This window comes from Hakea prostrata, chromosome 5 (genome assembly GCF_041222555.1).
Source record: "Hakea prostrata isolate BN-2017 chromosome 5, UWA_Hpros_2, whole genome shotgun sequence".
In the NCBI taxonomy this organism is placed as follows: Eukaryota; Viridiplantae; Streptophyta; class Magnoliopsida; order Proteales; family Proteaceae; genus Hakea; species Hakea prostrata.
This window is the reverse complement of record NC_142604.1, coordinates 3,317,878-3,330,984: the sequence shown is the minus strand read 5'-3', so window position 1 is coordinate 3,330,984 and position 13,107 is coordinate 3,317,878. Positions and strand designations below refer to the sequence as shown.

General features: G+C 39.0%; 1 protein-coding gene across 1 annotated transcript in view; it reads left to right on the top strand.

Annotated features, from left to right (window-relative positions):
* Nucleotides 1-13,107, top strand: part of LOC149014437 (Calcineurin-like metallo-phosphoesterase superfamily protein) — a 71,754-nt gene that overhangs the window by 41,369 nt on the left and 17,278 nt on the right. The window contains 2 exon segments of the mRNA XM_089155162.1: nt 10,569-10,582; nt 10,584-10,821. Of these exon segments, the coding sequence (XP_089011288.1) occupies nt 10,569-10,582; nt 10,584-10,821 (252 nt within the window).

Here is a 13,107-nt window from a genome sequence, read left to right as displayed (position 1 = left end):
TTCTCCTAACTCCTCTGGCTGACCCAATTTCTCCTAACTCCTCTGGCTTATCTAATGATTTTCCCAATTCATCGATTCCTTAGGATCGTGAGTTTTCTCCGTTTAAATGATTGCTGTCAGATTGAATGGGACAGATTATCAACGGTGTCTCGTTCTGTTTCTTTTGCAATTGGTGCTCATGGTATTATTGGCTATCTTGATGGCACCTCTACCAAGCCTTCTTCTCCTGGTCCGCAATTGACCAAGTGGTATATAAATTGATGTTTGGTCATGGAATTTTTTCTTAATTCCATTGAACCAAGCATGGCAGAGAGCTATCTCCTTCTCTTAGATGCTGCTACTATTTGGAAGGTTGCTCAAGACACATACTCCAAAGTAGGTAATGATGCACAACGTTTTGAAATCAGATGCAAGATTCATCTGTTGCAACAGAAAGACCTTACTCTCTCTCAATGTTATAACCACTTCGAGGATATTACCAGACCTTGGATTTCTATGGAAAATTTACAGCAAAGAATGCTGAAGATCTATTGCTTATTAGAAGTTGGAGGACAAGCTTTTGGTTTATAGAGTTTGATCAGATTCATGCATAGATCCTTTCTCGTGAGCCCTTTCCCTCTCTGAAACAGGCCTATGCCATGGTGGATGCAGAGAAAAGTCAATGGATAGCTATGGTACATACACAGACTCCTGATAGGTCTGCATTAGCTGCTGGTTCTGGTAATCCTAAGCCTAGTTTTGGTGATTCTCGATCTCTTGTGAAGTGTGAGTATTATGGGAAGGAACACTATACAAAGGATAAATGTTGGAAATTACATGGGCGTCCAACAAGTTCCCGTGGAGGAGGTGAGAATGGAGGTAGGTGTAGCAATCTTGCATCTACAAATCAGGCTATTCGAGACATCCAGAGTACTCCAACACCTATTTCTGCAGATGAGATCCAGAATCTCTTTCATTAGCTGATGACCAGACTTGATGGATCCTCTTCCGGTTCGACTCTAAGTGCAAGCATTACATCTGCTGTTGCCTCTACCTCTGGTTTTCAGCCTCCTAAAGGTATTTTCGGTTGTCACAGTGTCAATTCTATTTATTCCTCCTAGATAATTGATTCTGGGGCAACCGACTACGTTACAGGCTCATTTCTTTATTCCATACTTATTCTTCTATTCCACTTGTTCAAAATGTTCGAACAACTGATGGGTCTCTGCCCCTTATTTCTGGAAAGGGCTCTATCATTTGTTCACCTAACCTCACCCTTTACTTTGTTTGGTTGTTCCTAAATTTTCAGCTAATTATTATCCATTAGTAGCCTAACCCGTGATATGAATTGCAAAATAATATTCTTTCCATCTCACTGTGTTTTTTCAGGACTTGGAGATGGGGCGTACGATTGGCAATGGTAACTGAAGGAGGGGCTTTACCTATTGGATGGTTTTGGTTCTCCATCCGCTTTTTCTACAATTTGCATCATCCTCTCTTGCGTTAGTATCTTTGTTGTAGTGGCATAATTGTCTTGGCCACATTCCTTTGTCAGTTTTGTTTACACTTTTTCTTGATTTGGTTAAAAAGTGTAATTTAAATGATTTTCGTTGTGATACTGATTCTGTTATTCATTTTGATGTGTGGGGTCCTTCTCGGATTATGATTTCTTATTTCCAGAATTTCCACAATATGGTTAAGACCCAGTTTGGGGCTGTTATTAAAATCCTTAGGACTGATAATGGGATTGAATATTTGGGTGGTAGCTTTCTTTTTTACAATTCTGGCTATGGGATGATCCATCAAACTAGTTGTGTTGATACACCTCAAAATGGGGTTGCAGAGCGCAAAAATGGGTATCTCTTGGAAGTTGTGTGGTCTTTTATGTTTACTATGCATGTGCTACCTCAATTCTGGGGTGATGCGGTTCAAACCACCATTTATCACATGAATAGGATGCCTTCACGTGTCTTAGACTAATGTTGCCCTCTTGAAATTCTTTTAGGTACAACCAGTTTTACTGTACCCCCTAAGGTCTTTGGATGTGTTGCATTTGTTCACAACCATCATAGTTAAGCTTGATCTTAGAGGGTTACAATGTAGCTTCTCGGCCTATCCCCTTACTCAAAAAGGTTATAAATGTTACCATCTTGGTTCTCGTAGATTTTGTGTCTATGGATGTTGTTTTTCAGGAATAGGTTCGCTTTTTTCTTCTCCTCCTCTTCTTTAAGGGGAGAGTCTTTGTGAAAAAGCTCCATTGTTCCTTGAAATTCCTCCTAAAGTTCCTACTGTGGCAAGTCTAGACCTCCCCTAGGGAATAATGTGCATGGGGAGTCTAGACTTCCTTTGAAGACCTACCAAAGGAAGCGGAAGCCCCCCTCTAAGTCACGACAATTGGAAGCACCATATCCTAGTCCCTAAGCAACAATTCCTCTTGGTGAGTTTGTCTCTGATCTTGATTTGCTGATTGCATTAAGAAAATAGCCATGTAGCTGCACCAAACACCCTATTTCTAGCCATGTGTTAGCTTTCCTCTTTGTCTTCCACCTCTATCCCTAACTCATGGCAGGGGGCAGTGTCTCACTCAGACTGGAAGAAAGCTATAGATGTTGAAATGCAAGCCCTAGAAAAAAAAAATAGATGGGATCTGGTCTTTTTGCCTGCAAGGAAGAAGACTGTTGGGTGCAAATGGGTGTTTGTAATTAAAAACATAGCTAGTGTGTTTGTTGATGTGTCAAGGAACTGCTCTACTGCGTTAGATTATTGCTGCCCTATTTCCATTGCTGCCTCTTGTTTAATTTTTTTTTACCAATTACCAAGACATTGTTTTGGGAGATACTATTGTCTGGATCAAGATTTTGCATTTATGATAAGTTGCTTTGTTGTGTGCCTTATTAACATATCCTATTACTTGTAACCTACATTATTGGGTTCTGAGGTATATCCTAATGGATATCGATGTTATTGCCCTATTTATCAGAATCGAGTATAATTCTTGTTTTTTACTCTTCTAATAAATAGGGTCCAATTACTGATTGAATGTTGAACCTCTGTGGACTTGCCACTAATGTCATGCACTTTTTGGGTAATTGTTTGGCATCAGTAATGACTAGAAGCTCTTATGCCTTGTTTCATCAAGTAACATGGTTCCTTCAATTATCAAACAATTCCTTAATATTGACTATAAGATGTTGGTAATTGGTTGTTATTAATTGTCCATGTGTAATGATACACGTGAGAGAGAGATTAAAGTTTTATTCTATATTTGCTAAAAAATTCACGATTTTTAACGTAGGATGATATTCTACAGCAACAACAGTTACCTACTTACTTTGTCTGTAGTAACCCATATTACCTTTTACCTACCTAATTGGCCTCAGTAACCCATACTGCCTTTTATCTACCTACTGGTCCGTAGTAACCCATACTACCTTTTACTTATCTATTTGGTCTATAGTAACCTATACTGCATTTTACCTACCTACCTGGTCCGCAATAATTGATACTACATTTTACCTTCCTACTTGGTTCGCAGTAACCCAAATTGCAGTTTACCTACCTACTTGGTCTGCAGTAACCTATATTGACTTATACTTACCTACATGATCCACATTAAACCATGCTTACTACCTTTTACCTACATATTTGTACCTACTACTTGCCTTCTTGCAAAGATCTTATATACGACTTTGGGTTGCACATTTTATTTTTTTGTGTGGAGATTACACCCTACTACTAGCATTATTTGGATAGTGCCCTTGATGTTATTGTTGCTGCTATACTTATGGAAATGGTTCATCTTCACCACTGCCTATTATTCTCGTTACTGGATGGTTTGTTCAATAGGAAGATTGTTTGCTTAAGTTGTTATTGGTTATCTCTTGAGTGAAGTTCTTTCGGTGTCAATCGCTGTCTGTAATTGCTACTTATGCTCAAGTGCAATGAAGTTTCTTGATATGTTTTGTTAATCCCAGCTGGCCTTTGACATGTGTACTCCAGTTTAAGGGAGAGTGTTAATATTTTACTTTCTATTTTAGCTTAAGTTTCTATTTTAGTTATTTTCTATTTTGGTTAGTTTCTAATTTTCTTATTACTTGATTGACAAGTAATCTCCTTGAGACAGTTTTTTGTTAGTAGACTTGGGAGATCTTATGTAATATGTAAATTTCCTTTTTTACTGTAACTCCATTTTGGAAAACTTCCTAAACTATAATTTGATTTTATATAATAAATTAAATACCATGGGAGAGCCAATACATTCAAGCTCTCTCCCCCCTCTTCTTCTTTCTAAATTTCCTTTCAGTCCTTAGATACCATGTGTAGCAAACCAAAGGAGAACATAAAAAGAATATTAGAGAAGAAGAAACACCCAAAGAGGCTTTCTGAAGCACCATTACTCATTGTTTTCATAGTTTAATGTGTCCTCCTATGTCTGCCGATACTAACCAAAGTATATGTATATTTGTATTAGAACCCTATAGAACCAGCTATAATAACTCAATATGTTATTCCCAAGTTGACACTAAGAAGGTGGTGAATCATGGTCATAAAGAACTCTTCCAATTCCTACAAATATTCATCACACAGTCGTGTATACACCCTTGCCAAACTCAAAGGCCCTATCAAGTGTGTACGCCCATCTTATAGACAACACACTTCACAATCAAGAAAGAACAAACATTCAAATAACACAAGATATACATTGTTTGGCAAGTTGCCTACATTCATGGATTAATGCCCTAATATGGCTTCATATTTACTCAATACTCTCCTACAAAAAAATTGATCAGAATAATGATCGGAGAGCACATACTCTTAATACATGCAATACATGGAGCAGCCTCCAACATGAACTCTTGTAGCCACAAGAAAAAAGAGGCTACAACCTCAAACAACGTGTACCAAACAAGCTCCTACTTGAAAGTTATTACTATTTAAACAAGGGAGATTGCAGTAGGGAACTCACCCACTTTCTTCAATATTTTTATCAAAATATACCTTTGGGCTTCTTCTCCCCACAAATCTTGCTTTTAGGCTTATTCTCCTCATTTTTCCTTGTTCACATGCCAAAAATCAAGTTGTCAAGAGAAAGAACATGAATGTATAAGAACCGTCCGATTATACCTTCTGGATGAATCCCAAATGGAATCTTAACTTTTGAAAGTGTTGGATTATCTCTTTAAATTGGCGGATCAAATCTAGGCCGTTGGATCTTTTAACTCGTGTAAGATTGAAGTGCAATTCACAAGATTATTTCAATTAGAATAATTATACCCTAAATCCGTGATCCACTGGATCATTTTACTCATAATGCTTGGCAGTGCACTATATATACATGCTCCCGACCAACCACAAGCCACGAGATGGAATCTTTTATGTGTTAAGTATTATAACTCCAAGTGCATTAGTCTTAGCGCTTGAAACCATATCTCTTCTACTTGCCCTTCTGATAGCCGTTGGATTGCATCATTTAAGCATGGAATGATCAAAGTAGCCTTTTTATGATATCACATTCCTCCCTGAGACTTAATTCTTCTTTCAAAAAGACCCTCAAAACTCTTCAAAATTATACTTTAACCCCTATTGTAAAGCATCATAGAGAGCAATTTCTCTTAAATCTCCAAATTATCTAGATTTGCTTCCAAATTGCGCAACCTCACCAGAAATACCATAACTCCTTCATTCGATGTTGGAATCACTATAGCAAACGTGCGTCGGAAAGAAGACTTTATGAACTACAATTTTCCAATTGAAATTGAACCTAGTAAACGACTGCATAACTGTTCAAAAATTCGTTCAAGATGATCCTTGCGCAGTGAAAAGTGAAGTCCGCCATACTAAGGAACCTTTGCTTCACCCAAAACTCTCAATATTCTCATACGCACTCAAAACCATTATAGTAGTGCGAATCACCTTTAAAAAAACATAGTGAACATCCAAAATATTCTATTGAACCTTCACTTCAGTACAAGCCCCACACTCTTAGTGCACACTGCATTTTTGGTTGCCAACAATGACAACACATGTAATCTCAGTCAATGGATCAGCACAATAAATATGTGGTAAGACCCTTCAAAATCCGGCGATGACTCAATCAACTCTTGTGCACTTCCGGTAATGGTTCACTTAACCTCTCAATCCAAATGAAGCAATTAGAAGGTGAAGGTTACAATAGTGAGCAATAATGGGAAATGAACTCTCACTTGCATTAATAGAAAAGAGCTGACACAAACTACATCAAAACTCTCCCCCCACCATGGCTCCTACCATTACAAAGATTTCCCCAACCGAGGGAAGTCGTATCAATACTTGCCCTAAATGTGAACTTGAACTTTCGCCTAGTGTGGTCACCTCCATTCTCTTGTCAGTCCCCATCTCTGCTGTCAGGTCCTCATCCTTGTCGTGTAGCAGGACTTTAACTTGTTTATTGGGGCACTAGGTGGGTCTTGGAATAGGGTGCGTCACAACAAAACACAACCCCTTATCCATTTTCGTCTTTATTTCCTCTAGAATCAACCAAGTAGAGTGATGATTCCTTCCAAAGGTAGTTGTTGTCGCCTAAGGAAATGAAGGAGAGACCAATTGGTGCCGAGTTTGGTTGGTTCTAACTCGGTCCAGTCAAGCCAGCCGGGTTGGTCCCAATCCCATTAATGTTCCTCGCTGCCTGGCTGGACAGCCCATTAGTGCTGGTTTGCCCCAGATCTAAAAGTCAGTTGGGCCCTGCCGTAGTTTGATGAAGGAGAAACCCTAGAAACTTAGGGACCTACAAAGTGGGCTACTAGACTCATAGAATTAAACACCTATTCTTGACAGATAGTAAAGAAAGGAATTTGCAGCACTTGAAATCTGATTAATCATGCATGTAAGACAGCTAAAGTAGAGAAATAAACACAATAAATCTTACTGGTAAGCACAACTAAACAAGAATCAATAGGGAAATAAGGGGATGGGGATTTTGGCACCATAACACTAAATTGAATGCAAGGGTATTAAGAAACTTAAAGAAAAATCGAGTTGTCCTAATCAATATTAAATTTCTAACAAGGAATTCAACAATTAACAATGCAAAGGGAGTCTTGGGAAGTTTTTGTTTTAAACAAAACTACTGCCAAAGAATAAATGAGAAATATTTTGGGAGAGATAATGTTACCTGCTGATCCTGGCTGCAAAACAGGGGTTAGAAAGCATCTAGGAACATAAATAAGAGAAAGAAAAAATATTTTGAAGTAGTGGTGAATCCTAGGAAAGGAGAAAAAAATATTTTGAAGTAATGGTGTATCTGAGGAAAGAGAGTAGGTGATAAGATAGAGAGAGGGAAAGAAAAGAAACAAAGAAAAGGGAAGGGAGACTAACAAAAGAAAATTAGACTGCCGTATAAGGGAAAGAGGGAAGAAAAAAAACAAAGGTTTTTTTCTGCAAGATAATTATAACCGTGGGGTTTGGGGAAGAAGAAGAAGATTTCCAGAAAAGAAACTAGGTCTTTTTTTGCAAAAAAAAGAGTAGATCTTTGTCGAAGAGAGCAAGGGGAAATTTTTTAGTGGGAAACAAGGGTGAAAGGAGGAAAGAGAGCTTACCTAGAGAGAGGTGGAAGAACTAGTACCACCAGGAGAGAGAGAGAGAGAGAGAGAGTAGCGTTAGCTTCTTTTCTAATTCTTTTTTTCATTCATTGATTACCAAAAACGAATTCCATACAAGGTTTAAATAAAAAAATTGATCCCTCACAACCCTACATATTTAATTCCCAAAATAACCCCAACTTAAGTTGTATATGTAACCCAAACTCAAAATAATTTAAAATTGGGCCAAAATAGACTCTAGGCCCAGCCCATAAAGACTCAAACATGAAATTAAATGTTTCAATAGTAAACTACTACCCAACTCACTAAGACTAAGGAAAACAACATGACAAACTGCCTATGAGCAGTGTTTCTCATCGAACCATAGGATCCTAGCAATCCAATAACCTCCGAACTCATCATCCATCCACATAGATGCTGTCTTGGAATGATCTCTACGTCGGCGTCGGCGGTAAACTCGGAACTGCTCATTGATATCCTCATCAGTAGTTCATTAAATTGGTCTGTAACTCCATGGGCTTCTTAAGCCCTTTTGTGGCACAGTTCTTGGCTTCAATGGATTGGGCCAATTCCATTACCCTGGCCAAACTCGTGAGAAGAGCCTGACCTCGGCTTGCACTGTGTCACTTGATTGGCCATAAAAACCCTACACATCCACTCAGCAGCGGCAGCAAGACTCGGTGATGGTACCTCCCTATTTCAGGCAGACTAGGACTTCAAGCTGTTCCAAGAGAGGAGAGATTCCTGTAAGTCACGGAAACGAAGCCATGCCAATGCTGGTTCGGCGCAGATACTTGCAGCCTTGAATATCTTGTTGCTGTCGAGACCGTATTGGCTGAAGTACATCTCAGCCCTAGCAATCCACCCATTCGATCCATTGCCTATGAATATAGGCATTTTGGATGCCTGGGAAGGTAATCCTGGTGGCCTCTGACATTTGCAACTCGATAGGGCTCCCCCAGAATCTCTTTGCAAATTATCTCCTTATAAAGGTGTTGGGGTCCCTGTTATTTGCTCCTTCTACACCTGGCGTTGGTGAGTTGATTTCGATTCCTTTCCCACACAATAAATATGCTCAGATCTCTTCCCTGTTGCATTTCTCCTCCTCATGTGCTGGGCTAGGGACCCAAGCTTAGCATTGAGGGTGGACATCTGCCCTTGAAGATCCTTCATAATTGCTTCTAGATCATCCACTCTCCCCTCAATCCTATTTCTGGCCATCCCCGTGGACCTATGTGCTCTAAAATCACGTTTTTAAGATCCTGCACAATCCGGCAATAAGAACTTTATCAATCCATGGTAAGACCCTGCAGAATCCAGCGATGACTCAATGAACCACCCCTGTGCAATTCCGGTAATGGTTCACTCAACCTTTCAATCCAAATGAAGCAATTAAAAGGTAAAGGTTACAGTAGCTAGCAGTAATGGAAAATGAACTCTCACTTGCATTAACAGAAAAGGGCCTAATACGAACTACATCAGAACTCTCTCTCACCATGGCTGCTGCCATTACAAAGAATTCCCCAATCCAAGGGTCTTCCCTCACCTATGAGCTGCGATAGCGTGCTCCCTCACAAAATTCTCTCTCTACCCTCCTTTTCCTCTTACCTCCCACAAATCCTGACCACCCCCCCCCCAAAAAAAAAAAAAAAGGAAGAAAAAAAAGACACCTTTCCATGTAGGCCAGCATGAGAGTGGCTGCTCCCAAATAGGATCCAGCAACATGTTTGGTTGATCCTGTCCCCCATGTTTGGATGGATTTGATTCCCTACAATTCTCCTACCCCTTATGGTCATAGTTGTCACGGTGATGAGGCGATGCGAGGCAACGAGGCGCTTTTGAGGCGGTTGAGGCGTTTTAAGTGAAATTTTGAATGTACATCTCATACACTCTAATTCATTATAAATCTATCATATCTTATATAATAAAAAATTAAAAAAAAAAAACTAATATTAAACCTCAAGTCATGCAACATATTACAAACCACACATAGTAGGTCCTAAATAAAAAGTCGCAGGAAGAAGGAAGAGAAGAAGTCACCTGTAGATGGCCGCTGCTTGCCGGAGTGTCGTCGCGGGAATGGAAGAAAAGAAGAGAGGAAGATAGAAAGGGATTCGGGATTAGAGTGAGAGTGTGAGACTCAAGTCAAGAACTTATTCTCTTTCGATTTTTTTTTTTTTTTTTTAATAATATTTTAACATTTGATCACATGTAGTGTCATTATAAATTTATTCATATAGGTCCAAACAATGGATACTTTACAATCGGAATCTAATAAGTAATTCAATATATGCCTTTGATTTGGCATCTTTCATGTGATTTAAAAAAGAAGAAAGAAAGCGGACACCTTGGGGTATAAGGCATTCGAGGCGCCTGAGGCATTGCATAGGCGACGCCTCATACCCCAAGGCAGTCACCTTATTGCCTTAAAATAAGGCGACGCCAATTTGAGGCGCTCCAAAGGCACCCAGACGCCTAGCCAACGCCTTAACAACTATGCTTATAGTACATTAGTGTCGTACTTTATTCTTTTACCTTTAGACTATATATTTTACATATTATTTATTTATAGTGTTTTTATGTTTTATGCATCAAATCTGTAGTTTGCATATATTCCAAGTATTGCCATATGTTTCTTGACCAGTTCCATATGTATCTTGTGTCCTTCCAGTATGATACATCTCGTAAAGTCAGCCTTTTAATATGTTACCTGATATCAATACTTGGTTTAAATCCTGATTGTTTTCATTCATTTTCCTTAAACAAACATGTGCATGCTTTGCAAACAGATAATGGTCCCAACATTAGCTTGAACATAATTCGGGGTGAATATATATAACGTATAACCAAGCTCTGAGGCTTAATTTTTAAACTGGCTGTCGAAAACAAAATTTAGAACCCATTTACTTGCTTTTAATGGTCTCATATTGTTATTGCTTTTGGTTTTCTATCTGAAGAGGAGGTTTGAAGGAGTTCTAAGACAATTAATGATCATGGTTACATCTTCTTCAGGTCAGCCGAATTTTGGGCACTATTGAGATAGATTGGGTTGCTGATCCAGTAACTTTAAAGGTTGAAGTGAGGGATATGAATGGGGACCCTGTTATAGGTGTTAATATATCATTGTCAGAGCTGCATCCCTTGAATACAAATCAAGTCACTGCCACGACAACAGGAGAGATTCAGCGGCATTGTTCTCTTGAAGTCAGCCTACCATGGCTCATCCGATACCGTCTAGTTATTCTCTTCTTTGGTGCTTTAGCTTGTGAGAAATCTCACACATTATCTTATTTCTTATTATTATTTGCCTTCTGCTATTAATCTATTTGCATGAGACACTATCTTGCTCATTTTTGGCTTATCGTTTGTCTTTTATATAGTCTAGAAGCAATGAACTTTCTGCGTTGGTGTACATGAACACCTGATGGGTTGCTCACATCACACACAGCAAACCGAAATGTTTCCTTTTCTTCCTAGTGAATGTTTCTTATTTGCTGATACTGAATTTCTCTTTTTAATAGTGTCTTTGTAATGTAGTACTGTATTTGAATGATCAAAACAGTAGCCAAATAGGACCTTTCTCAGGGAATCAATTTCAGATTTGATAGACTTAAGATAGATAAAATTCAGATATAATGGAAGGCTGAAAACCGAAGTGGTAGAACAAGGATATTGGTTTAAGAACAAGGACTAACTAGGTCTTCAAAACAGCAATATGCTATAAAGAAGAATGAATGGAACAATATAAGAGAATTAAGAGAACAATAAGGACAACAAAATAACATGTAACACCCGGGCTTCTCACCGCAAGGTGGATCGATTGGATCAAACACCAACCTACCTTGATCAAACACAAGGAGTTTTAACACCCGGGCTTCTCACCGCAAGGTGGATCGATTGGATCGAACACCAATCTACCTTGATCAAACACAAGGATTCTCCAAGAGGAGGAATGGTAGCAAGCAATTTGATTTCATTTCATAAGTTGTTTTTTCACCATTTACATAAGTCTCTTTATATAGCATTCTAAAGAGACAAAAACATTAATGGTAACATCCAACCACTAGCTAACACAACCTACTACAAACATTAATGGAAACATCCAACTACTACCCAACACCACTAGTCAAAACAACATTGGAAATATCCAACTACTACCCAACACCACTAGTCAAAACAATAATGGAAATATCCACCAACTATACCCCACTACTAACCAACACCACCTACTAGCTCCTTTTGTTGACTTTTCAAAGCTAGACTTGGGCTTAGTTCAAAATAGTGGGCTGGTATTCTTCTTCCACTAAAGTGATCCAAGCCCATGAAACCATGGGCTCATTTTAACCCACTCCAATAGTCCTAGCCCATGCAAGCCATGAGCTGTTTTGGGTCATGTCCTTAGGCTTTAATGGGCTTGAGCTTTGGGCTTTTCTCTCTTTTGTATCTGCTGCCAATTCTGCATCACTTTGTGTCTGTCTGGAACTCTGGATGTGTACAGTCAGAAGTATATGATAAGACCAATAATCTGCACATGGCAGCTTATTAGACAGATCCTCGATACTATGGACATATAATGCCCATGCCATTATTACTTGCATGGTTAGTTTAACACCAAAAGGAAAGTCATCACACGGCATCTAGACAAGCAAGACATCGAGTGTGGGTGAAAAAAAAAAATATCAAGGCAATGCCTGTGTTCAAGTTCTGCTATAGCAGCAACTTCCTATCCTAGCGGCTGCAAAGGGTCTTTTGGTCCTTGTTTCTTTTTAGTAGTTTAGGGCTGTTTCCTTTCTTTATGTCGTGTAACCCAGCCATCACTAATCGGGGCAGAAAGGATTAATGTTAAAATTATTATGCAGTCAGGCCCTTCAATTAGAGGAATACCAATCTAATCGCAGGCCCTCTTCTAGGCCTACAGTACCCTATTCTTCTTCCTCTCAATCCTTCCATTGCTTCTCTCAGACCTTAGGCTGGTTCAAGCAAGGACTGAGGCTTCGGTTTCAAGGTCGGCTTCGACCTGGCCAAAAACTGAAATCTCTAGGTTTTGATGGAAACTATACTATTTTTAAGAAATTCCGACTCTTGGTTTCGGGCTTTATATGACCTCTGGATGATCTGATTTCTTGCCTTCTACCTATTTAGAGCATGATAAACACCATGGAACTCACACCACCCCAAAAAAAAAAAAAAAAAAAAAAAAAAAGGAACAAAAAGAACCACTGAAAAGTCAACATTCAAGTATACTAACAAATGATAAGAATCGAGAAGTACCAATTGTATTGCATATGCATTGCAAGGTTACAAGTTACAACTTCCGATGTCTCGATTACCTAAAGTCACATACTAAGATAACTAAGACAAGTAGACAACAAATCAACAGAATTGATGAGTGACATGAGTAATACAAGTGTCCCTGTATCCGTTGCTCCTCATACCAGACACAATACATATGATGGGCATATTTAGCCAATGGTTGTTGAGGTAGTCGACGGCTGTAGCTGTCACATCCCGCCCTAAATCCACCAAGGGGGTACCCTATCTGGATTACTCG